At 32.7% G+C, this 25,574-nt stretch overlaps 1 protein-coding gene across 2 annotated transcripts in view; it reads right to left on the bottom strand.

The window, feature by feature from the left end:
• Positions 1-3,230: 3,230 nt before the first annotated feature.
• The window catches only part of FBXO8 (F-box protein 8), a 38,679-nt gene continuing 16,335 nt past the window's right edge, over positions 3,231-25,574 (bottom strand). For both annotated transcript variants that reach the window (XM_059697627.1, XM_059697628.1), the window contains exons 3-6: positions 23,086-23,212; positions 8,164-8,282; positions 5,133-5,329; positions 3,231-3,863 (exon numbers count right to left, since the gene is read on the bottom strand). In XM_059697627.1, coding sequence (XP_059553610.1) covers positions 3,676-3,863; positions 5,133-5,329; positions 8,164-8,282; positions 23,086-23,212 — 631 coding nt within the window. In that variant the 3' untranslated portion in view covers positions 3,231-3,675. The remainder of the gene's footprint in view (positions 3,864-5,132; positions 5,330-8,163; positions 8,283-23,085; positions 23,213-25,574) is intronic.

Here is a 25,574-nt window from a genome sequence, read left to right as displayed (position 1 = left end):
TAATATAAATTCAAAGTAAACATCATTACATAAAAGGGTACGGTCTTTTTTTTTTTTTTAGTTTTATTCATTTCAAATGGGCCAGATCCGGCCCGCGGGCTGTAGTTTGCCCACGGCTGGCTTAGGCCAATGGACTGAAGGGTCCCGGGTTCAATTCCAGTCAAAGGCACATACCTTGTGCAGGCTTGATTCCCTGCCTGTGGGAGGCAACCAATCAATGTGTCTCTCTCACAGATTACCACGATGTTTCTCTCTCTCTGGTCTCTGTCTCTCCTCATACCATTCACTCTCTAAAAAAAAAAGGCAATGGAATATTCAGGTGAGGATTAACAACAAAAATAAATTAAAATTAAAATAGGCTGATGCAACAGAGAACACTTGGAAGAAAATAGCAGTGAGTGACTTTCCCAATTCTTATAGCTCTTAGCCCAAGGGCAGTCCCCATTCTGTACCACAGGAGCCTATAGCTTTTCTGACTTGAAGAACCATAGGACAGAGTTGGGGCAATGGTAGCTGCTAAAAAGTGAAGGAAGAAATAATGGAAGGAAAGAACCAGAGAAAAAGCCTAAAGTCCATGTATAAACTCTGCCCCAAACTCTTGGCTGATCTCTGAAGCATGCATGCATAGGAGATATTCCAAGTACAGCAGCTAGGTTAAAGAACTAAACTGAGATTTGAGCTGCCACCAATTGCAAGGGAGCAAGAACTTACAACAGAAATTCAGCCAAATTAACTGCCAACATATTTAAAAAGAAGTCTTTGGAGAAACATATCAGAATCCAGGGTTTCTACATTTTATTCACCATGTCCAGGACAAAATCTATATTACTAACCTATGAAGAAACAGGAAAATATAATCTACTCATAAAAGACAATCAAGGAAGACCGTCACTAAGATGATCTCGATATTGAGATAAACAGAAAAAGATGTTAAAGCAGCTATAATAACTATGTTTAAGATTGGAAGAGAAATGTGCTTGTAATGAATGAAAAGGTAAAAATAGCAAAGAAGTATAAATTATAAAAACTAAATGAAATTTCTAGAACTAAAAAATATAGTAATTGAAAGAATAAAAGCTCATTGAATGGGCTTAAAATAATGATTACCAGAGAGTAAGTGAACTGGAATATAGATCAAGAGAAGCAATCCAATTGGGGGGGAAGTAGGGGAGGGAAAAAGTCCACAGAACACCACAAATATGTGAGACATCAAAAGGTCAAGCATATGTATAAAGAAGGAAAGGAAGAGAAAATTAGGCTGAAAAACTATTTTACAAAATAAAGCAATTAGAGGAAAATGACATTATTATGCACAGGGGGAAAACATTTTAAGTACTACTGACTTTTCATTAGAAACAAAGGGGGGGAGGCAGAACAATGAAACGATGTCTTTAAAGTGCCAAAGAGTGTGGGGGAGGGGAAGTGTTGACACAGAAATATATTCAGCAAAAATATTCTTCAAAAAGAAAAACAAAATGACATTTTTATATATAAAAGAAAATGATGACACTTAACTGCCAGAAGACCTGCACTATAATAGACATTAAAGTTTTTCAGGCTGAAATGACTGATACTACTGAAGAGAAAGGAATAAGAGCATTAGAAATCATGGTGTGGGTAAAAATAAGAGTATTTTTCCTTAATTTATTTAAAATATATATGACTGTACAAAGCAAACTATAAACTCCACAATAAAATAACATACTATTTGTAAGACATGACAACTATAAAATAACAGGGTAATGAGGTAAACACGCCTATGTGGTTATTAAGTTTTTATGTGTAGTGGTACAACAGTAACTGTAAACAGGCTTTGTAGAGTTACATCTTACCATGGGTTTGTTTTACATAGGTGTGTGCATTTGTGAAGACTCGTTAATTAGTATATTTAAGACTTATGCATTTTATTAAATGTCAATTTTACCTAAAAAGAAAAAAAAGGCCTTAAAAATTGATCTCTAGCAAATGATATTCAAGTTGAAATCTTAAGGAATGAAGTGTACTGATGTCTGAAACTTATTATGGCCTGTATCCAAAAACATTAAGACAGGCTGATTGATGGACAGAGATGGATAACTATGTGGTAAAGAGTATGCAGTAAAATCTGAATTGCAGAATCTAGGTAGGAGTACATAGAAAAGACAGAGGAGATAGAGAGGGCAAAGTGCCATGCACTGGAAAATAGAAACGATAATGTTAGCACTACTCATTGTTTGAAAATTTCATATGATAGTTTTGAAGTTAATTAATTAGCTCTGAAAAAGATTAGAATTATTTTGTCATGGAATTCAAAATTATGTACTTGTGAAACTTATTAGAGTATTTGCTTCACAATCTTAGAAAGTGCTTACTTATTACCAGTCGAAAACTCCCTTTGACTTTCAAAAGTTGATTACCTTATGATTTGTCCTTGAAAATTCTTAGTACATCATTCAGTTGTAATATTGACTTAGGGCCAAATCTGGAAGAAAACTGATTCCACACCTCTAGTTATGGGTTCCTGCTCCTCTAGTTCTCTTCCCATAAACTAGCAGTTCTATCCACCACATAGTGTATCATTCCAAAGCTGATGCTTTTCACTTAGAGGTATTTTCAGGGAACTTTTGACTTACTATATAAATATACTGTTATCATTCCAATGTTAAGTGTTTTAATTACTAAATAATTGTTAATTAAGATATACTTCATACATTTCCTCTCCATTAAGCAGTATTTTTCCTCTCATTACCTAACCATGTAACATTTGTGAAGGCAGAGCCCATGCCTAGGTTTCACGTGTACCTACCACAGTGCTTGGCATGTGGAAGACCCTTGGTACATATTTACTGAATGAAAGAATAAAGAATATTTACTATCATTCACAATATCCCTTTCTCAACTGATACTGAATAGAAATCATCAACATTAGGACAATAGTACAGTTTGACTAATTACTTCAAATATAAGTTATAATAATATTTTGTTTTTACATATGTAAATCTTTTTTTAACATATTTTGCTATTTTAAATGTTTTAAAGGTTATTGTGACTTGACTAACCCAGAAGTTTTAAAAATTAAAAGTGATAAATTTATATTATAAAAATAAGTGCCTATTTTGCATACTAACAAATCAATACTCTTTTCAAAGTTCAAAGGGAAAAGAAGCTGGTACTGATTGTATCAAAGTAAGATTCAATTTTTATAAAGACTAATAATCTCATATCAGAATCAAAAAAATTTCAGAACTCAGTTTGAGAGAAAAAGGAAAGGTTTTAGTTAAAATCTTTACAATAAAATAATTATGATTATAAATCTCTAGTTAAATATGTACACATTACATGGTATTTTAAAAAAGAATGGAAGTGAATAAAGTTTTTCAGGCAAATCTAATACACAAATATACCATCTTTTAGAGTATAATGTCAGTTTAACATTCTTAAACAGCTGTGTCAGACAATGGCTCTGCTTTGTGCAAACATGATAAGCAAAATTAAGAAAAATTCTGCAAAACTCTTTAGTTCCTCAAGAAAAATGACTAAAAAAGAAAATAGAAAAGAAAACAAGATTGTACACTCAAGCTTGATTGTATACAGAGGCTAGAAAGACTGGCACTAATGTAACCCCCATATCTGCTTAATAGGTCCTTGGGTAGCTTTAGTTTGACGTTAAAAGTTAAAGTCCTAGCAACTGTGCTTTTATGCAGCCACATGGCCAATAAGGTAGATGTTGTCATAAAGGTGCCCTACAAAATCTTCACTAATATTTTGAGCAGCCCGACGAGTATTTCGAATAAATTCTCGTTTTGACATTTTATTCTTCACGTGAGGGCTAGTGAGGTCAATGGAAAGTAGAATCAAAGAGTAGCACAGTACATAGACAGCATCTGGAAGGAAAAAGAAGCATTTCAAAATGTGGTTCCCAAGGCATCATATCATGCAAAAATGTTCATAATTTCAAGAGATCAAGATTAGATTCTAACTATAGGATTACCAAGTCATCTCCGTTTGCCTGGGTCTTTCCCAATTTTAGCACTGAAAATTCTGTGTCCTGGGCAAACAGGGATGCTTGCTTATCCTAACTGAATACCAATTCAGCACTTTCTTCAACTCAAAAGAACTTCAGAATAGTTCAAGAGTTTATCATGAAAACTCACTCTAAATTTTACAAGTTCATAATTGGCTTTAGTTTCATCTTGCTTTCAAATGTGATATTTCCATTCAACTCACCATAAAATATTTGTACTGTCAGTATATTTATCTTCCCATTAAAAAGAAATCACATATTTATTTACATATGCTTTTATAAAACCCTAATTTGAAAGCATCTTTAATGACAAAAATTGTATTAATTTAGTACAATAAGATTTAAACAATTCATGTTAGTAAATTAATATTATTTGAGATAGGCATTTTAAGGGTCTATAGAATTTACATATTAATCTCAAAAGTAAATCTTTTGGGAAAAGATTGCTAAAGCTGAGCACCATGCAACAAAAAACTTTTCTTCTTTATATATATCCTTAGGGCAATACTTGTTGTTTACTATTAAAATAGTAACAAAGTTCATGATGCTTGCTACTACTTGCTACCACTGTGGTGTTTATATTTCAGAATCCTGTAGTCTTAACAAAGCTAATTAAACATTATGTCTTATAAGAGAATGTTCAACAAATTTCATATGATAGGTATTTTGTAATCTCTTCTTAGTAAGGTAAGCACAATAAAACTTTTGATATGAAGTGATAAGTAAAGCTATATCACATGAAAAATATATAAGTGACTCAGGCTATATTACACACACAAAAACAATGAACACTAGTTGTATGAAAAACATTTTATTAGAAAAATGGTTTTACCTATGTAATATGTAAATTATTAAAAGTGTTACAAATAATTTCTCAACTTTTTAATTAGACTAGTAAAAATACCAATACTCAATTTTTTAAAATTTATATAGCTAAGTGTAACTTTCCTCCTAAGACAGCATATTAACTATATATAAATGATAGCTATGGCAAACTAAAGTAGTCACTGCTATAAGCAGTAAAATAAGTATTTGTAATTTTTCCCTATAGTGAGAAAAATGTCTCATAAACTACTGTTTTTACCTGAAGGAGGGAATGGGAGAAGGAATTCACTATATATATTCTTACCAGGACTAAGGCCAAGTTCTCTCATTAAATCAGGGTTACAAGCACAGAATCTATGTGAGAACTTTGTTATAAGAGTTTCAAGATATTCCCCACGCTCCTCAGGGGCATGGATGTGACGAAAAAATTCTCTCAGTGCATTGGGCAAGAACTGATTTCTAAAATTATGCAGTGTTACAAGGTCATCCAAGACATCTCTCCTAAAAGAAAAAGACACAGCTTTAGTTAACTTTTCTCTATTAATCATCAGTTTTTGAATAAAAATACTTTATTATTGAGCAGCAGATCAGCTAATCCTATAAAGTATATATAATTTTTAAATAAAAAAAACTGACTGAATTATTTAAGAAATTAAATAATTTAAAAATATTTCATAAATAGAACAAAACAAGGTAAAACTTGTATTTCTAATTATAAAATGAAAAACTAAGATTTTCAATATTGTAAAGGGCAGTTATTTTTCAAGTATCTTCTTGGCTAAGTCCAAATGAGCAACATAATTCTTCAATTTTTAATTATGAAAATGAAGAGTCTTCACCTTCCATATCAATCTACATCACCGGAGGTAACAACTGTTTATGCACACTTTTTACATGTCTACATGTACTGTCTATTGTTCTAGATGTTTTAAAATATATTTTATTGATTCTTTACAGAGAGGAAGAGAGAGGGACAGAGAGTCAGAAACATCGATGAGAGAGAAACATCGATCAGCTGCCTCCTGCACACCTCCTACTGGGGATGTGCCCACAACCAAGATACATGCCCTTGACCGGAATCGAACTTGGGACATTTCAGTCCACAAGCTGATGCTCTATCCACTGAGCCAAACCAGTTAGGGGTGTTCTAGAAATTTTTTTTGCTTATTTTAGATAGTAAAGGTCAACAGTTTTCTGTCTTAAATTTGTTTTTTTATTTGTTGATTTGAGAGAGAAAGGAGAGACAGAAAGACAGAAAGAGAGAGACATTGAGTTGTTGCTCCACTTACATATGCATTCACTGGTTGATTCTTGTACATACCCTGACCAGGATCAAACTCACAACCTTGGTGTATCAGGACAATGTTCTAACCAACTGACCTACCTAGCCAGGGCTCTGTCTCTATACATAGGTCTAACTCCCCTTTTTAATGGCTTCACAGTATCCCATCTTATGAATGTAACAATTCTAATGATATACATTTAGGCCATTTATAATTATATAAATATTTGTGAATATATATATATATATATATATATATATATATATATATATATATATATATATATATATATATAGTTACTAGAGGCCCGGTGCACAAATTCATTCACAGGTGGGGTCCCTTGGCCTGGCCAGTGATCGAGGACTATTGGGGGGCCGGCTGGCCAGGAGGAGAGACCCTGGGAGGTTGGCCAGCTGGCCCCCCAATTGGGGCCTATCAGTGAGGTTGGTTGGCCAGGGGGAGGGGCCGTGGGAGGTTGGCGGCCTGAGGGAGGAGCCACGTGAGGTTGGTGGGAGGTTGGCTGTGGTAACGCACTGACTACCAGGGGGGCAGCAGCTCCGGTGTTGAATGTCTGTCCCCTGGTGGTCAGTGCATGTCATAGCGACTTATTGACCAGTCGTTCCGGTTGTTCAGTCATAATGGTCGCTTAGGCTTTTATATATATAGATTTTTTTTATCAATAGTATTCTAATAAAAAGACAATCTTAGTTAAAAATGCTTCAATCCTTACTCAACTAAACCATGATTATAATCTTTAATATCTACCAGTTGCTTATGGCAGGGATGGGCAAACAACATTTAGTGGACCAAATATGGCCACTGCCTAGTTTAATAAATTAAGTTTTATTAGAACACAGCTACACTCACTTGTTTGTATACTGTGAAAATCTACTTTCATGACACAATGGTAGAGTTGTAAGTAGCTGTGACGGAGATCATATGGTCTGTCAAACCTAATATATTTACAAAAAGATTGATCAGGTTCTTTAGAGAAAAGCTGCTGATCCGTAGATACCTAGCATTTAAAGTTAAAAAGAATTAATGACACTTTCTTTATGTAAGAGATTTCTTTCAATGACCAGCTGGACTATAAACTCCCCAAAGACAGAGATTATATTTTAATCAAATGCATAACCCTACTTTCTAGCAAAGTTTCTAGAATATGATGAATGCAGATTGCTGTTAAAAACTCCCAAGAAATAAAAAAAACCCTGAAAATTATAATAAAAAGGTAAATACATTTTGAACCATTCATGAGATTAGTATGAGACCTTTAATTAAAAAAATGGTAGTGCTGTGATGTCACGTTAAATGTCAACCCAGTATTTTTTATGTCCACTGATAACCATAATTTAGAGTAGCGGTCGCCAATTTTTTGGACCTCACGGACCACCAGTGGTCCGCGGACCACCGGTTGGTGACCACTGATTTAGAGCACAGATTAATGACTACCCAGCATCATTTCTGTGTATAACATACTGTTAAATGACACATTTTCAGGATTTTCAAAGTTGTCCGTGACACTTCTGTGCAGTATTGATCTGAAAATATATATTTCTTACCCCTAGGATTTGTGAGTTTATGATTACAATGTCTATCTGATTTTTATATCGGCAATTTTAGAATTCAGAACTTTTAGTTACCCAATCACTTAGGTTTTATGGCTAGTTATTAAAAAAATACAAAAGGACTGCAGCAATTCAAAAATACTTGGTTTTGATTTACTATTACAAAGATGATGGACTACCATTTTGCGTGTATGAGTGGGACTATTTTTTATTTTTGCTTTCTTTATAGGCAAGTTAAAGCTCACAAAAAAAATGACAAATTTACAAAATTGTAAATTACAAAAATCTTTTCCCTATCTTTACTCAATTATGCAACCTGGGCATATACCTTGAACTGGGAATTGAATCATGACCTCCTGGTTCATAGCTCAACGCTTAATCACTGAGCCATGTTGGCCAGGCTTGAAGTATAGGTTTTAAAGTAAAACAACTCACAAAAAATATTACTGAACTCATTTATGATGAAAACTTTATTTTTTTTTACCTTTCATCAAGATAGATTCTCAGTTTTTTCCAATTTAGTGTTCTTGTACAGAAGATAAACTTTGCTATTTCCTTTGGTGAGTCGTCTAGGATACCCTTGGACATAAAGTAGTTCACTCCCTAAGGCAGAAATACAAATCTCATAAATAAAATCAGTCTTTATTTATAAACTTAGCAATTAGGCAATAGCAGAACAATAGCTATAATTCTTTCTAGCATTAAATATACTTTGTATAGCTTTAACATGCAAAATACAAGCTAGAACTTGAACTGAAACTATTACTTGTGGCTGACAGTTTACATGCAATGAAAAGTAGGAAATTCAAAGTTAAGACTCCTAAAAAAATCCTAATTAAATTTTCTGGCTCATGTCAGTTAAAACTAACTATACAGAAATACAGCCTAAATCAGAGGAGGGTGTTGAAGAGGGGAGGGAAAAAACTACTATATAGACTTCAAAATAAGCTTTATCACTAACACTTTCGCTGTCTAATTAAAAAAAAACACGATTTCTTAAAACTCAGATACATGTTCTAATACACTTTTCAAGGAAATAGGTTCTTGAGAAGATTCTCCAAATGAAAGACTAACAACTTGATTCTGAAAAGAAAAATAATTAAATTATTTAACTTAAAGCAAAGTGGGCACAATTCCCAGGCAGTTTATGGGTTGTTCACTTTGGCTTTAAGCATTGCTATATTCTTCAAGAATTTAGCTCCAATACACACTGATGCAAAACATAAAACAAAACAATTTATGTTTTCATAGGATTTATCTTTGAATTTCCTTTTCTCTGCATGCAAAGTTTTCCAGAGAAGCATTACCCATAATTTTGTACCTACTTTAGGTTTAAAACAATGACAAAACATCAACATAAAATCAAACGCTAAAAGCAATCAATGTTCTCTTATGTATATGGAAATCACATTCAAATAACTGCTTTATGTGGATTTGATTGTGCAATTATTGAAATAAAAGGCAGGTGTGTTTATTTCAACTCACAGTTATTCAGATACTTGCATTACCACGAATGCTTATGTCTGGATAATAGCACATTATGTACTGTTAATTGGCAGAGAAAATGACGTAGTATATACACCCAACATATTGTTTTCACACATAAATTCCTTCAGCATTTCTTTCCTTTATAAACACAAACTACTCAGAAATATTAGACACATTAAGAAATCAAAAGTTGTAAGATTTTTATAAAAGACTCTTAAAACCCTCTCATAAAATTTTTACATTAAAATTTTTATAACAACTTGGTACCATGAGGTAATGCTTTGAAAGGTTATAATTATCTATAAATTATAATTCAAAGATAAAGTTTTTATATAAAACTAATTGTATGAGGCATCAGATAACACCTTAGTGAGTATTTTAATAGTATAAAAACAATCCTAAAGCACTGATTTAAAAAATGTATATAAAGAACAGAATGTGATATCATGAAACTTTGTCAACTCGATTGCAAGCTGTATTTTAGACTGCATCCTGGATACAAGGCTAGAGAATGTCACATGATCAAGATGGAAAGCCGAATAATTTGTTTGGAATGAGGCTTTCAGAAATTGTCTGAGGGGGCAGGACTAGAGAAACAGTAATGCTTGTTCCATCCTTTCCTCCATTAGTTTGAATAATCGAGAGTTGACTGTATATTTAATTGATCCACCCAGCAAAAATGGTCCGTTTTTTAAATAAAATTCCTGCATTTAAAAGAATAACATATCAGAAGGGCTTAATTTTAATCCAAGTGATTCAAAGATGAAGTGTCAATTAAAGATTATTTAATAGGTTATTTATTCATACCTACTTATAAATCAATATTTAAGACATATAAAACTATTTCTAATCTACTTTTTAAAAAATTACATAAAATATAAAAACCCACTAATATGATTCATTAAATAGTACATAAATCTCTAATTACATGATAAATACCATTTTAATATCATTTGATGCTTCTTAGTTATAAATTAACATTGGTATCTACATCAAGTATGTACACTGTTGGTCATTTCCTTTTTTATGGATTACATGTTTTTAGACTTTAATATCTAACCTAACTTGTCCAGGCTTACACATGTGCAAAAGCAATAGAAATGCAAAGGAAATCTTTTAAAAAACATGAAAAAGAAACTCATATGCTACCAATCCAGAGGATAAGTAAAAGACAAAGATAACTGATGTTTTTGGCTTAGATGCAGAGAGAAATGACTGACAGAAAAAAAATAAGTGACAGCAAAAATCCCACAGGTTTTAGAGGGCATCGAGTTGATGGAACAGTAATGTGTATGGTCTTAGAAATGTTAACAGATACAACTAGAAATGTACAGTAGGCAGTTGGCAATTTAATAAGACATAAAGGAAAAAAATGAGGGTTGAAGGTACAGACTAAGGATCTTCAATAAGAAGACTCAGTAAGAGAACAGGTAATGAAGAGAGCAGGGATAGAGTAATGCCCCGGAGGGTAAGGTCTCGGAAATGAAAAGTTTACAATGCAATGACATAGTATAATTAAAGGAGCATAGCGTTCAGAAGAGAGACCAAATTTTGGCTCTTCCACTTAATGATTATGTTAACATAAACAATTTACCCAGGAGCCTTGGTTTCCTAATCAATAAAAATTAAAAGGTTATTGTGTGGATATGAAAGTGCCTAGTATAGAACATGGCTAGTTTCCTTTGTCTTTTAGATAGCCCAAGGAGACAAAAATGGGAACGAGGGCATGGATTTGGTGATTGAGAGAAAAGAAAGTAGTGACTTTCAAGGTCTCTTTCCAAAAAGTAATGGGGACTCTCAAGTCCAAGTAGAAGCTAAGGAAGGAACACAAGGCAAGACCATTCACTTGAAAAATGCACTAGTATCAAGGAGGAAAAACAGGGCAAAATGAAAGGGCAAAAAGGTACAATGAAGTTTTTCCCAAGAAACAAAAGAAGGAACATCAATGGAGAGAGGAAAAGACTGAAGTGCAGGAAAAAGATGAGATAATGGGAGCAGCAAGGTAGAGAAAAGGGGAACAAGGGAAAGAATTGAAAAGACAGGTGAGTTCACTGTGCTTTCTAAGCCTGACAGGACAGCACTGTTGGTCCAGAGACAAGGGTACCAAGAAAGTGATAAAAGTAGAAAGCAGAGTGCATGTTGTTTTCTTCTTAGGGAGGACAAATGATCTGGAAGGAGTTGGAAAAGAGAGTTGATTGGGATCCTGAAGCAAAATGGTAAAGATTTCTATCAACAATGGTGGAGGGTATAAAAAATCCTTGAAGGCCTGGCGGGTGTGGCTCAGTGGTTGAACATCAGGCTATTGACCAGGGAGTCAGAGTCATGGTTAGATTCCCAGTCAGGGCACAAGCCTGGGTTGTGGCTGGATCTCCAGTTGGGGGTGTGCAGGAGGCAGCCAATCAGTGATTCTCATCAATGAGGTTTCTATCTCTCTCTCTCTCCCTCTCCCTTCCTCTCTGAAATAAAAACATAAAAAAATGAGAACTCAGGTAAAATTAATTCATTCCATCTCAGGCTAAGCTTTTCTTTAATAGAACAGATGTTTTCAGCAATTCAAAAAAAAAAAAAAAAAAACCACCAAGAAATTTTGTAAAGCAGTCTCCATATAGTATAGTATTCCACTAAAATTTTTTATGCAAATGTAGCACCAAGACTTACACAATAAAATTAGGGTGGTGAGCTGTTTTGAAGTCATTTGTTAGGTGGCAAAAACCAAATAATTCAAGAAAACATAAACAAGTAACTAAAACCAATATTAGGAAGTAATTTAGAATGAAGAAAAGATGTGTTGGAGCTAATCACCTATATAATGCATCTCTCCATTTACTTCTTAACTGTGAGAATGGCTTCCCACATAATAAGTCATGTTTTAAGATATAGCTACTTTTTTCTTCTATTACATAAGTACTCCTTATTTTCTCTCACCTTTTAAAAAAGCCAATTAAAAAAAAATCAAATTACTATATCCACAGTTGTGCTTCACAAGCAAAATCTACCATACATATGTTCAGAACTAAAAATATACATATTTGGGTACAAAGCGAATTCTAAAAAACTAGGCATGCAAAGCCAAATAGGAAAGTACTGGCTTTTGTTGTAAACTTAATACCACTCTTAAAAATAAAAGTCTTAATTTATAAAAAGTACTGTTGGAATTCAAAATACTGGCTATCGGCACAAGCACTTTGCAGAAACACTGTGTAACAGTTGGTCAATAAAGGAAACCATTAATAAAACAACACTGTGGTATACCAGGGATTACCCTTAATTTATTTTCCTAAAAGACAGCTTAGGATATACAATTAGATTTAGCTAGTTTTGTTCAAATCTGCCATTGTATACAATGTGAAAATCCAGTACCTTGGCTACTACTTTTTAGGCAATAAACCTGTTCCTAGAGCATTACATGATAGGAAAAGCAAACTGGACAGTGTATTTAATTTTCTTTTAAAAATATTGAAGGCTATTAAAAAACAATCCAAAAATTTTAACAATATTTATAAAACAAAACAGTTCAATCTAGATTTCTAATTTCCTTTCAATATGACACTAATATATTAATATTCAAGTATACATTTTAACCACGGTAAAATAAAAAAAATTGAAATGCAATATTTTCACATCAAAAGCAATGATATAAAAATTAGGAGATACAATATATGTTTTGAAATTTTATTTTCTTAATTACTTCTAAAAAATAATTAGCATATCAGAGGACAGCCCTCTATAGGTCAAATAGTATTCCCATTGTCTTGGTTAAAAATAACAACATCAATGATTAAGATGACTTCTAATACCATTCTTCTTTTTCAGAGTGCTTTCAGAATTACTAAGAAAAATGTTAAATCTATTAATTTTTATTCTGTCCAGCAGTTCTTATTTTCCCTATTTAGTCATATAACATGTCCTATCATTAAGGGGGGAAAATCCACATAGAATTTGCATAGGTAAAATTCACCTAGGGATATGCATGCTATTCTGCAAATAAATATCAACATCTTGCTTTAGAGTTGAAGTAAAATAAATGCAGAAGATTACAATATGGCAAGGTTGAAGACTAGGTATCTGTTTTTTGTCCTGTCATTCTAGTTCATTCTACCCAATAACTTTTGCCTTGTTTTCTCCCTTCTGTAAGTTTCCATGCCATCTCATATGTGTAAAACTGACCTTAGCACATACTTCAGAAATGTCACACAATGCTTTTAATCATGGTAATCCAACCTACTCATACATATAATGATTGCTATTCTCAATCCAGTCACTAGATTCAAAGATAAGAGTAAAAACTATGCCTAAGTTTTTAAAGTTGTCTTATGTAGAAAGATTGCTTTATAAGAGAAATGTTTTCCTCTTACTGAGGTACCCATAATTAGGCTACTCTCTGCAAGGCTCTGTGTGACTTATAACTCAAAGGAAAGGAGACACTGGAAATTGGAAAATAAACGTAAAGATAATTTTGATGTTAGTTTGAAATCTGAGCACAGATTAAGTTTTGTCTCTTCCCTAGGAAGAGAGAGCACACACTGTCCATACTCCCCCAATCTTAATAGAGAAGTGACAGTGTAGAGAGAGGAGGGTGCCAATATCCTGAAGGCAATTCCTGAAATTGGTCAGAACATCACATTTTATCTGGAGGATAATGAAGGTCATACTGTTCAGTTTTCAGTACAAAATATGGAATGAAATCAGTTTATTTATATACTTGTTTGACTTGACAAGGATTTCAACTTCCAAGAACAATTTATGAACGACTTTTCAGTACATTAAAATGCACAATGCTCAGGAATTGCCGAGAACAGTCACACAGACACCCTGAATTATTTGTTGCCAGAAGAAGTTAATAGGAAATCTCATATTAAGGAGGAATAGTTCAAAGAAAATTAAAAGAAAAAATTGGAAATCGCCTCTAAGGGAGTCCAGGGAAAATGGAAGAGAGGTGGATCGATCTTTCTAATTCTTCTTCACAGGAGAGAAAGCAATGACATTAGACATAATAACATGAACCTCAGTATCTAAGGTTTTAGATAACAAAAAGTCCATATTAATTAGTCCTAATAGCCTCAAACAGAAAAAGAGCCACATCTGTGAGTTCTAATAGTCCCCAAAAGAGTCAAACCCATGACAGGACAGAGCAATAAGATGATAAATATGAAATTACTTCCTAATTGATAAATTACTACTAATAATTAAATATAGCAATCATTATTGTAATTATTATTGACAAAGTTGTTGGTAGTTGAGATAAGCTTCTTGAAAATGTCCTTTTACCTCTAATATATCTGGAAGTTAGAAAAAGAAAACATTTTTATGAAACTCAAGATAAAACTTTATTAGGTGAAGGCATGATTAATAACAATTCAAACTAGTGAGAAAAATGACAAAATTAAAATGTTAGCTAATTTTAAAATTGCATTTGCAATGTGCATGTGTATTGATTTAAATGACTAACTCTACAATTTTATCATATTACCCACATTCTAAGTTGTACATTCATAGAAATATTTTAACAGCTCTTAAACAATTTCAAAATAACATTAAAAAGACAACAAATCTTAATAGTAGAAAAGAATGGAAGCAAGTTGGGATTTAAGTGGTAGTTTGCTGCCAGCACATGTATGTACTTATTCATGTAATTAAAGTATCTGTCCATCCAAGAAACATGTTTACTTTGAACATAATTTTGGACTCCTAATTGTAATGCTTACAATGTCCTCAAAGGGACTAAACTAAGTAGCACCCCTGAAACAAAAAATTGCAATGTAATATTTGCAAAAAACTGCTTATCAGATATCAGGAAATGAAAAGAAAGGCAAAGAGTATCACTGTCAAAAACTAGATGTTGGTGTGACCAATGCATATTTCATGAAGGACCATCATCAGGTGTCAATATTTATCTATCAGATAAAAAAGTTCCAAAAGAGGAAAAACCCCAGAGCCGAGAGCTGTGCCTGCCTCTTGGTAGTAAAGTTGTAGTTGTACCTGTAGTATAAATTTAAAGCTACATTCTGGTGAGCACTCAGAAGTACTAAGCTCTTAGTAGCACAAAACATACATTATTTCATTTAATCTTCAGAACACCACAATGATATAGGAACTATTATTTCCCCATTTTACAGATAGTGAAACTGAAGCACAAAGAGTTCAAATAATTTGCCCAAGGTGAAAGTCATATAACTAGTAAATGGAGAGATACTTAAAATTTGTTGAATGAACATGAGTATATAATGTAAAAGATTCCAGCTGACTTTTAAGAAAAGCTGTAAATTTAAGGATTATCTATTTCAACTAAGGGAGAAAAAAAGAAAAACAATTAATAACAACAACAAAGACCTATAAATTATACCAAAACTCCAGTATGCTATGAAATGCCTCAAATTATAAACTCTCAAAGTTCTGAGTCACCAGTCCAAATAATAAAAACCAACATGTCATTTTGACGATACAGTTAACTGCTAATGGCCAAAATTGGTTCACGAGGATCTAAGACTTTGATTATTTGGAAGGAATCTCTAAACATTATAATAACATACAGGAAAATCATATAATCTTATGTATAGGTGTATACTACAATTAGTTAACTAAAAAGTCACATTTAATGTAGTGTTCCCTTCAAACCCCCATATTTCAAAAGCTACAATTAAATTGATGGATGCTGTATAATTGGTGACATCCAAGAATTGAGAAAATAATTTTCTTTTAGAGTTTTATTAAAACACTTACATTTTGGAGTGACATCTACTGTGATATTGGTAGCAGTAATTGCTAGATTCAGAAAAAGTCATAGGCGAGACAACTACCTTGGGCACTAAAGCTGAGAAAGTAAATCTAGAAAGTGATGTCAATGAGAATGAGATATTTTGATGTCAAGTTTCATTAAAACAGTGGTCACATGAGATAATAAAGAACATTTCAGAGGTCTCAAGGTGGTCAGATAGGGTATGAAAGGAAATAAAAAAACAAATAAATTTTTATTTGAAATGTACTTAAAATATTAATACAATATTGCAAATGTTTAGGTACATTTATCTAAATTGGTAACAAAATTCAAACAAAGTAAAAAATACTGCTCATTTTAGCATTTCGCACTTTAAAATTTGTAATATAGGTCTTGTGGTGTTAAAATATTCTAATTAAAATATTCTAATTTGATTCTCTCCTTTAGTTCAAAGTCCTGTATTAATACATTGTCTCCTAATGTCAGTTTACTTTTACCCTAAACAGTCCACACTAAATGAGATAACAAGTTAGTATCTCCCAAAGCATACTGAAGAAAACAAAAGAAAAATTCATCAAGTGGTTCAATTGAAGAATAAACTACGGAGAACTATAGGCTTAAATCTCTTTTTCAATTAGAATACGGCTATAAAACAGCCTGGGAAATCTGATTCTCATTGAAGCTTCTAAAAAGATGAGTCTACAAACATCTTTCAGTGGACTGATCCTAAACCACATGCTAGAATGACTCTTAGAGACAAGAGAGGGCAAGAGAGGGTGGCCATGATATATTGTGGTCAGGTCAGAGTGTAGAATAAAGTTAAATAAATCTTTATCCTAAATAGACACAGGATAAAGTTGCCTTCTTAACCATAAAATCAACACATACAAGTTAGATTAAAAAGAAGTAGATGTATATACACATATATACCCATACACATATCATGTTGCCCTTGAAAGAGTGACTGGCCTGCAGTTTAGTATGACTTGATTAGTTGTAACCAACCAGACTGAAAGTATTAACTTATCTAGATAGAGAATAATATTTAGTGCCTGAGAGGCAGTTTTTCACTTTGACTCTCATGCTGATCCAAAGGAAGGAACATTGCCAATAAACTTGAGCATTTTGGCTCTTCTGGGTAAACAATTCTTAGAGAGCAGAAGCTATATTTGGTGAGGGACTCCTTTCATTGTCAACTAGCTCCTTTTGCTCTGGTTAAATTCTCATCAGCAAATCTGGGGATAAAATTAATTTACTAATGAGAAAGAGCAATGCTTATTTTTATAAAAATGTGTTTGGGATTACATATCAGACTCCTGTAAGTTTAGGTAATAGCAGTAATAGTGATGAGGACGATGATTAGGCAGTACTCGGATGTGTTTGACTACAAACAACAGGAATCTCAATTCAAAAAAAGTAAAGGAATTTATTGCCTTGCATAACAAGAAGTTGCAAACTAATATGGTTCCAGGGTTGTTAGGCTCACACATAGCATCATGGACCCCATTCTTTCTTTCTAATGTGTCATTCTCAGTATGTTGTTAACACCTTCATGGCTGCTAATGCTCCTATCATTATATCCTCATACACCAATGTCCAGAGTGTGCAATGTACATATGTGTATGTACACACACACACTTCTTTTTGTCTCTTTTTAAAACCTAAAACAATCTTTCTCCACACCATCTTCTTCAATCTCACAGGTCAGAATGGATTAAATCAGCGGTTCTCAACCTGTGGGTCGCGACCTCTTTGGGGGTCGAATGACCCTTTCACAGGGGTAGCTTAAATACATCCAGTAGCAAAATTACAGTTATGAAGTAGCAACGAAAATAATTTTATGGTTGGGGGTCCCCACAACATGAGGAACTGTATTAAAGGGCCGCGGCATTAGGAAGGTTGAGAACCGCTGGATTAAATGGATGTCATGGAAGCTAAGGGGACTAGAATTAACACGATTAGCTTGGAATAATCTATATTTTACTTCTGAGGCTGGGGCTGCTTTATAGTGAGAGTCTAAGTGATGGGATTTCACTGCTCCCTCTATAAGGATACTGTGATTTTTTTTGATTTTTTTTTTTTAGAAATTACTTTTACCACAGGATATAGTGGTATTAGAAGGAACTCTTAAAACATCTCCTGACTTCTGCCTTTTGTCCCCCCACCCCCAGTGTGCCAGTAACTATTCCTTCTGATAATTAGGCCTAATCACCTCAACCACAGCATCATTACCTACCCTCACAGCCTTTTTGTTTGTTTGGTTTTGTTTTGGCTTGTTTGCTCAGTGGCAGAAGGACCTAATATGGCCAGAAGGTAGTTTCAGCTACCAATTGGAATTGTACCTCTGTTACAATATTTCCCCCTTTGGGTATTAAGGCCTCTAAACCAGCAGAGTCCAGAAATAAGGGAAGCAGAATTACAAATTTTCCAAGTGGCTCACTAGTAAAAAATAGTGCTGCAGATGCCTGGATGCCTGCCCAAAGGCCATTCCGCTCTCTAGCATCTCAGTCACAGTTACTAAATCATGTTTAGTCAGTCATGTAATCCTTTCTATTCTGTTCTCTGTTGTTCTAGGGGTGTACATTTGACTCAGTTCTGTTCATAAGAAATGAGCACAAGTACATTGGAGGCTCCTGAAAAAGACCCCCCTCCCCCAATAAGCAGAAGGAATTTGAGTTCTTTGATTGCCTTCTTTGTGCTGAGGGTATTTTCATATGAGAATGAGATATTTTGAGCAGCGGTAGCCATCTTGTTATCAAGAATGGGATACCCATCTTTGGGTGTCATTTGAAGTAAATATATGTATATGGCTTAAGACATTATTATTAGGTTCTCCGGTCCTTCAAGCCCCAAACACCCTAGCTGGCACATACAGGGAGAAATGGGTACTGCAGGTAGCAGATCATAAAATGTGACATAGGCTGAGTAGAGCAGCAAAGTGAAGAGCACTGAGGATAAATTATTCCTAAATATATTTCCATTTATAACATAAGCTAAGAATTTAGGAAGTTTAGTTTACCTTTCTGTCTTTATGCTATCAAACATTATGCAAAGTATACCTTCATCTAACTGCCAAAGAATACATGCTTATCTGTAAATTCTGACACCAAATCAAGATTTTCTATCTCTAGCAATAAAAATAAAAGTTCTTTTTCATCACTGTTGCTATTCTATGAAGTAACGGTAATGGAAAAAATCAGTAAGATTTAATTTCTGAAATATTATTCAAAAGAATTGAGTATAAACGCTTGTTTTCCTTCCTTTAATGGAGAACTCCTACCAATTTCCTAACTATATTTTAGCTGGTCAAACAACAAAAAGAATATGTTATCTTAAAAATAGCTATCTTATGCATTTCCATGTAAAACACATGCACAGGTCAAATTTAAAATATTTCTCATAACAGGTTCTACCCCAGATCAATTTAACAGAATGCATAAAACTGTATGCATGTGGGTCTTTTTCAATGAACACAGGAAAAAAAAAAAAGTGCTGATATAGTTAAAAATAAAGACTTCTCATAGCTGACCACAATGAGGATTACTTTGTTTAAAAACTTTTAAAGAACATACTTAGACAAAAATAAACCTATAACAGAGTTTAAAGAAACATGTTCACTATCAATTTTTCAGACTAAATTTAAAAATAACTAGGTCAAGAAAATGTTCAATATTAAATGGAGCACAAGGAATATAGCTGACTGGATGATAAGTAAAATTACTTTATTACAATATTGCTAGTGGGATAAAATCAACACACGGAACTCATACATGCAGGGAAAATACAGCCTAATGTAAACAGATGGCTTTTAGCACATTCCTTTACTAGAATGTGGTCACCTGCCACAAAGTACACAAGCTCATGCACAAGATCAAGACTTTACATACAGCTGAGATCACAATGGCATGCATACAACAATAGCGTGCTAGATAAATCGTACCACAGACTGTGCAGATCTTCTCCCCCACCCCAGTTGCTGTGGAGTTTGGTTACCCATATCCGTGACATGAACGATGTCCTTTGGAGAATCTTGTTCCCTGTGGCTGTAAGTATTCTTATTTTGATAATATTTTAATGATGCTTGCTATCAAATCTTAAGTACAGAGCTAGAAATTATGGAAAGGTAGACTATTTTTTTTTTTACAATACTGAACAATTATATACATCTTATCTCAAGTACTTACAATAAACACCACTTACATTTAAATATATCATCAAAACGAATTTGCTTCTTAGGCTTAAACTAAGCCAAAATAACACATCTGATGACAGTGCTCCAGTGAGGAGGGGTAAAAAGAAAATCACCCTCCAAAAAGTGCTAATTTTTAGTTCTCAAAAAACGTGTCAAAAGTCTTCTAAGTATGACTAACGTACGACTCATACAGAGAAATTCTACATGAAAACATCTGTTTGGATATCCCTTTCAGTTATGTGATGTAAATTCTGAAGGCCTGACTTGGAAAAACAAGCCAATTGACAGTGATTATTATTTATATTGATCAATGAAAGAAAATATGGAATATAGTGATTAAAATACTTCCCCTCATTTCTCTGCACCTATAAGTGCATTTCAATATCCTTTTTTGCCTATTTATAGCCTAAGTACATTCAGGTAAAGGCAGAATTCTATTTTGCTCTTAGGCAACACCTGCTAAGTTACTGATGTTCATAAAAGCACAGAATCAGAATTCCGGAACCACAGGTCACTACGAATGGTTCAGCCTATGCCTCCTGGCAGCACTATGTGCCCCTTTCGGAACAGGGAGTTCAGTACTTCTGGAATGCTCCAGGATATCTTTAAATCAGGCCAGGGAGTAAAGAAAAAGAAAATACAGCCAACTCTCAATAATAATGGGAGGTAGGATGGATAAGTAACTCTGAAGATCTAAGAATCTTACTTTAATTAATAACTTCAATCCCTCTCTTAGCATTTGACTTAAAACTAAACATTTTTTGTCAGATTAAAAAAATAGAACTTTAATTTTGCCTCTTTTCTCTGCCCCCTCCCACTTCCAAACACTCTAGGGGCGGTATAACAAGAACTCTATAATCTAACATATGTATTGCAAAGATAGGATTATATTTTAACATCTAGCTTTTCCAACTTAGATATTTAAAATATCCATCACATTCTAGTATATAAGGGCCTATCTATATTTTCATCTTTGCATAAAAAGAATGGCTTTATAATTTGTTTAAAAAATTGGTACTCCTTTAACAAGAAATAACTACTTACCACAGTCAATATCAATAGCTACATCCACCTTTTCTGACTTTTGTAAATCTACAACTCAGTACTTACCAAGTTACATTTTCCTTAGAATGTAACATTTGCAAGTAATATTAATTGAAGATGACAGTTTTACTCAACATCAGCATAAGTCATGACAGGAGCCAGTACGCCTTGAGGAACTGGGCATAATTAGACTGGGGACTTGTAATAGCCTCCTTTCCTGATTCTTAAGTATCTAGAGTAAAACACTGTATTATTCTGCTTCAGTTCTTCTCCAGTAATCATCATTCAATTAACTCAAGAAGCTGATGTGAAATATATCTTACTATAAAGTTCATCATATGAACTGTTTTAGTTAACATCAAGTAATGCCTAATTCTAATGAACAAAAATAATGAAGTCCTGAAACCGTGCCAATCTTCAAAAACATAATGTGGTTAGTTAAATCTCTTGTACAGAGCAGGTATTCATAGTGCAAGATAAAAAAGGTGACATGCTATCTGTTGCTATATACTTAGATAGAATTTGAATTTGATAAAAAAAACAAGTAAAATAAGTGTATTTTATGATAATGGCACCAGAAAATAATTGCAATAAAGTGACAAGTTACAAAACCTAAATTTATAATAGTTTATCTACTCATTTGCCTTCTAAAATGATTAATTTATAAAAACCAGTACTGGCTTCAAATATGTAATTTGAACTTTAACTTATAAATCATCCTACTTTCATACAAAGTATCAGTTTGCCATTCATTAAAAATAAAAACTCTTTACACAGTGGTGGAGAGAGAGAATAAATATCGTAATTTAAATATTTGTACCAGGCTTTGTTATATTTGTGGGGCTAAGACAACTTACAATGTGTATGTATCGGCAAACCTCAATAGTGGTGTTATGTTTTATTTTTCATTCATGTACAAAAAAATTAACAAAGAAAGAAATCATATGTAGCAAGCAAAAATCAATTTAAATTTAAAAACATGGTGTCATTTGTATTATATACATATTTATAAAATTCGGATTTCTGTTTAAGATTTAAATATTTTGCATGGGAGAAGCATTTCTCTAATTATAATTGAGCAAAAGTTAAGATATTTAAAAAATATTTGTGTGATTTAAATAGCCTTTAATACTTTCACAACAAATAAAAAGTTGGGTTTTAAAAATTAGGTAAATTAAAACAACTGCCAGGTAAGTTTTTCCACAAAAAAAATAATACACCTAGAACTAGTAGTTCTGAGTGCTCTATAATTGATATTAGATTTCTAAGATAAATCTAGTATATATTTAAATATCTATCTAAAAATTTGAACCTTTCCAGGATATATTAAAATGAGAACAGGAGGGAAAAAAGTCAGTGAAAGAATTGTCTTTTGATCATTCCTATGTATTATGTTAAGAAAAAATTAATTAATTATTAAGCAGTTACTCTTGCTTCCCCCACTCTCCCTTTTTCCTGTTTGTGTTTGTTTATTGTCTTTTAAAAAATTAAATTATGAATACAAAATTATTCAATTTTATAACAGAATCTAAAAGCAGTTTCTATGTCAAATGAAATTAGATTGTTAAAGGCATTATTTAAAGAAAACATTCTGATGTGTTGGAAACTAGAACAATGTATTTTGTGATCACTTTTGATAAAAGTAGTAGCACTGTTATTAAATATAAACAAATTAAGGAGAAAATTCTGCAAATAAACTTCCATGAACGTATTTTATGCGCTCCAATATCTCAATCAGGTCAGTAGAGGACTGCATGTGTCATGGAAGTTGTCATATAAAGTGAGCAGGCAGAGAGATTAGAAAGTGACATGGTAAGGTAAAAACAGCAATAACTCAAATACTGGGCTTTGCAGTGATTGAAAAGGCACGTGCAGTGACTTGTGATTTTACTTGCAAGTTTATTGGAAAATTGCAGCAAGAAAGTAATAAAGTTCAACTGTTACAAATACTCAAGTTCTTCACTTACCTCGTCTGGATTGGCATTAAAGGTGAGGCTGCCTTCATCCAGCTGCATATATAATTTTCTAAAAGAAAATCCTATAGGTGGGTTCTTATTGTATATGGAACAGTGACCCCAAGTGGATTTACACAACCTATAAAAGATAAAATAAAAAATAAAACATTACCATATTTAACTTCCCAAGTTAAATGTGTATAAACATGATAAAATAGTAACATGAAATGATATAAAAACAGATTTTATAGCTCTAAAGTTTAAAATGTTTAGTTTTATGCTTTTAAAATTTGTTTACTAGAGTATAGTAGACAAATTCCTTCAATTTAGCAATTCTGACAGCACATAATAAGTGTGGGTTACAAAGATCAATAATATTTGTAAGCACTATTTGAAGCTAAATATAAACTAGAGGCCTGATGCACAAAATTCATGCAAAGGGCTCCGCCCTTGCAGCTGCCGGTGTCTTGCCTCGGCCCTTGGAGCCCCGGCTTCATCTGGAAGATTGTCTGGCTGTCCAGTCTAATTAGCATATTACATTTTTATTATTATAGGTAATAATGATAGCTAACATTCAAGTGCTTACTAAATACCAAGCAGTATTGTAACTTGCTTATTAATCTTTACAGCATTCCTATGATATTGGTGCTACAGGTAAGAAACAGACACAATAAAAAAGTTGTTCAAGGTTGCACAGCAAATTTGTGTAGAGGCAAGATTTGAACCCACAGAGTCTTATTCCAGAGCTTGCAATCTTAACCGAGAGCTAAACAGGATTAAGTAAAATATGTGCTGTATTGGGACATAAAACTGAATGGGGTGGGGGGAAGATAGCTGGGCAGAAGGACAACTTTTTTTAAACTATATATATATATATATATATATATTCACAGGCAAACTATACACTGGAATTGTTTGTAATTTCAATACATACATCAAAAACTGTGATATTAAGCATCACTATTTTTAAGATACTGCTTTAAAACACTGGCTCTTTACTATCACAGTGATAAATGATTGATTAAAAATTCATTAAAACCCAAAATGCTAACAGCTCATATTCCAAAACACATTATTTCTGCAGATTGGGATAGTTGTTTCCAATTCTGTACAGAGCCATTAACTACTGGTTATTATTTGAAAGCTAAACTTTTATCTTATTACATTGCCAGAAATTCTGACTACATACCACAGATCATAAAATGTAAACACATTATTCCAGACACATGGAGAATACTGAAATTATATTTTTTAATAACTCTACCTCAAAATGATCTGATTTTTGTGTGTTCAAAAACACCTACTTGTACACGACATACAGATGATGCACTATAGAATTATATAACTGTAACCTATATAATTTTATTAACCAACGTTGCCCCAATAAATTCAATTTAAAATCATCATCAACAACAAAAAAAATCTACTTGTAGAGATAAACATTAAAGTAGTTTTACTTCCTAATATTAATTATTGATTTTGGGCTCAAACTTCCTTCTTTTCACACACATACACAATGTATAGAAAAACAAGAAAAAGCCACTGTCTCAGCCTATAAGACCAAAAATTGTGAAGATAGTGGGTAAAATACCTAATTTAATATGAGAATATCTTCTTAATAGTTAATTTACATCCTTGCATTATTTTTATAAAATAAATGATTTTTGAAACAGTTTAAATAAGTTTAGTAACTTATTTAGAAAATTATCAATGTTTTAGTAGCCTCTTTAATCTATTCCCATAGATTTTGACTTTTATTACTAAGCTACAGAACCTCCCAACATTAGTAAGTATTCAGCACATCCAAAGTTAAAATAAAAACTAAGCCAGCCTTTAATTTAAAACAGAAGCAATTTATCACTAAGAAAAAAAATTCAAGCATCATAAAAATAGGCATAATTATGTGGTAAACAAAAAGAAAGCATTTCTTTCAAAAATGATCAATCCAGATTTAAATCACAAGTGAAAACTACTTTCTGGTTGAGTTCATTCAGATGAGCTTAGTTATAAACTTTTTTTCAAAGATAAGGACGTAAGTTTGCTGGGACTACTAAAATGTAGAAAAGAGATTATAAATAAAATGAGCAAGTTTTAAAGTATTTTCATTTCCTCTTATATTAAATCATTAAAAATTAATAAACATAATTTATTTTAAACATTACTAATTAATATAATTTTTACTCACTTCCATAGTACTTTCACTATGACAAGACAATGAGAGAATGACAAGATGATACTGATGATTTATATCTATTTAGAGGTTAAGAGGTTGAGCTATTTAATTAATACTGTAATTCTGTTGCATCTGGAAGCCTGAGTGAGGAATGTCATTGTTGGTAATACATTTTGACTAAAGATTGGCTATTTAGATAATTTATTAATTCTCTCAATTGGATTTTCATTTAGAAATTCAAATCTCATAAAGACTTGTTTTTAGATATGTTTTATATCATTATGAAGTCCCTTTTAAAAATAATGAAACAAATCTTGGTAAAGAATGC

Source organism: Myotis daubentonii, chromosome 5 (assembly GCF_963259705.1).
Source record: "Myotis daubentonii chromosome 5, mMyoDau2.1, whole genome shotgun sequence".
NCBI classification, from domain to species: domain Eukaryota; kingdom Metazoa; phylum Chordata; class Mammalia; order Chiroptera; family Vespertilionidae; genus Myotis; species Myotis daubentonii.
The sequence above is the reverse complement of the archived record's forward strand: the minus strand, read 5'-3'. Positions and strand labels throughout refer to the sequence as shown.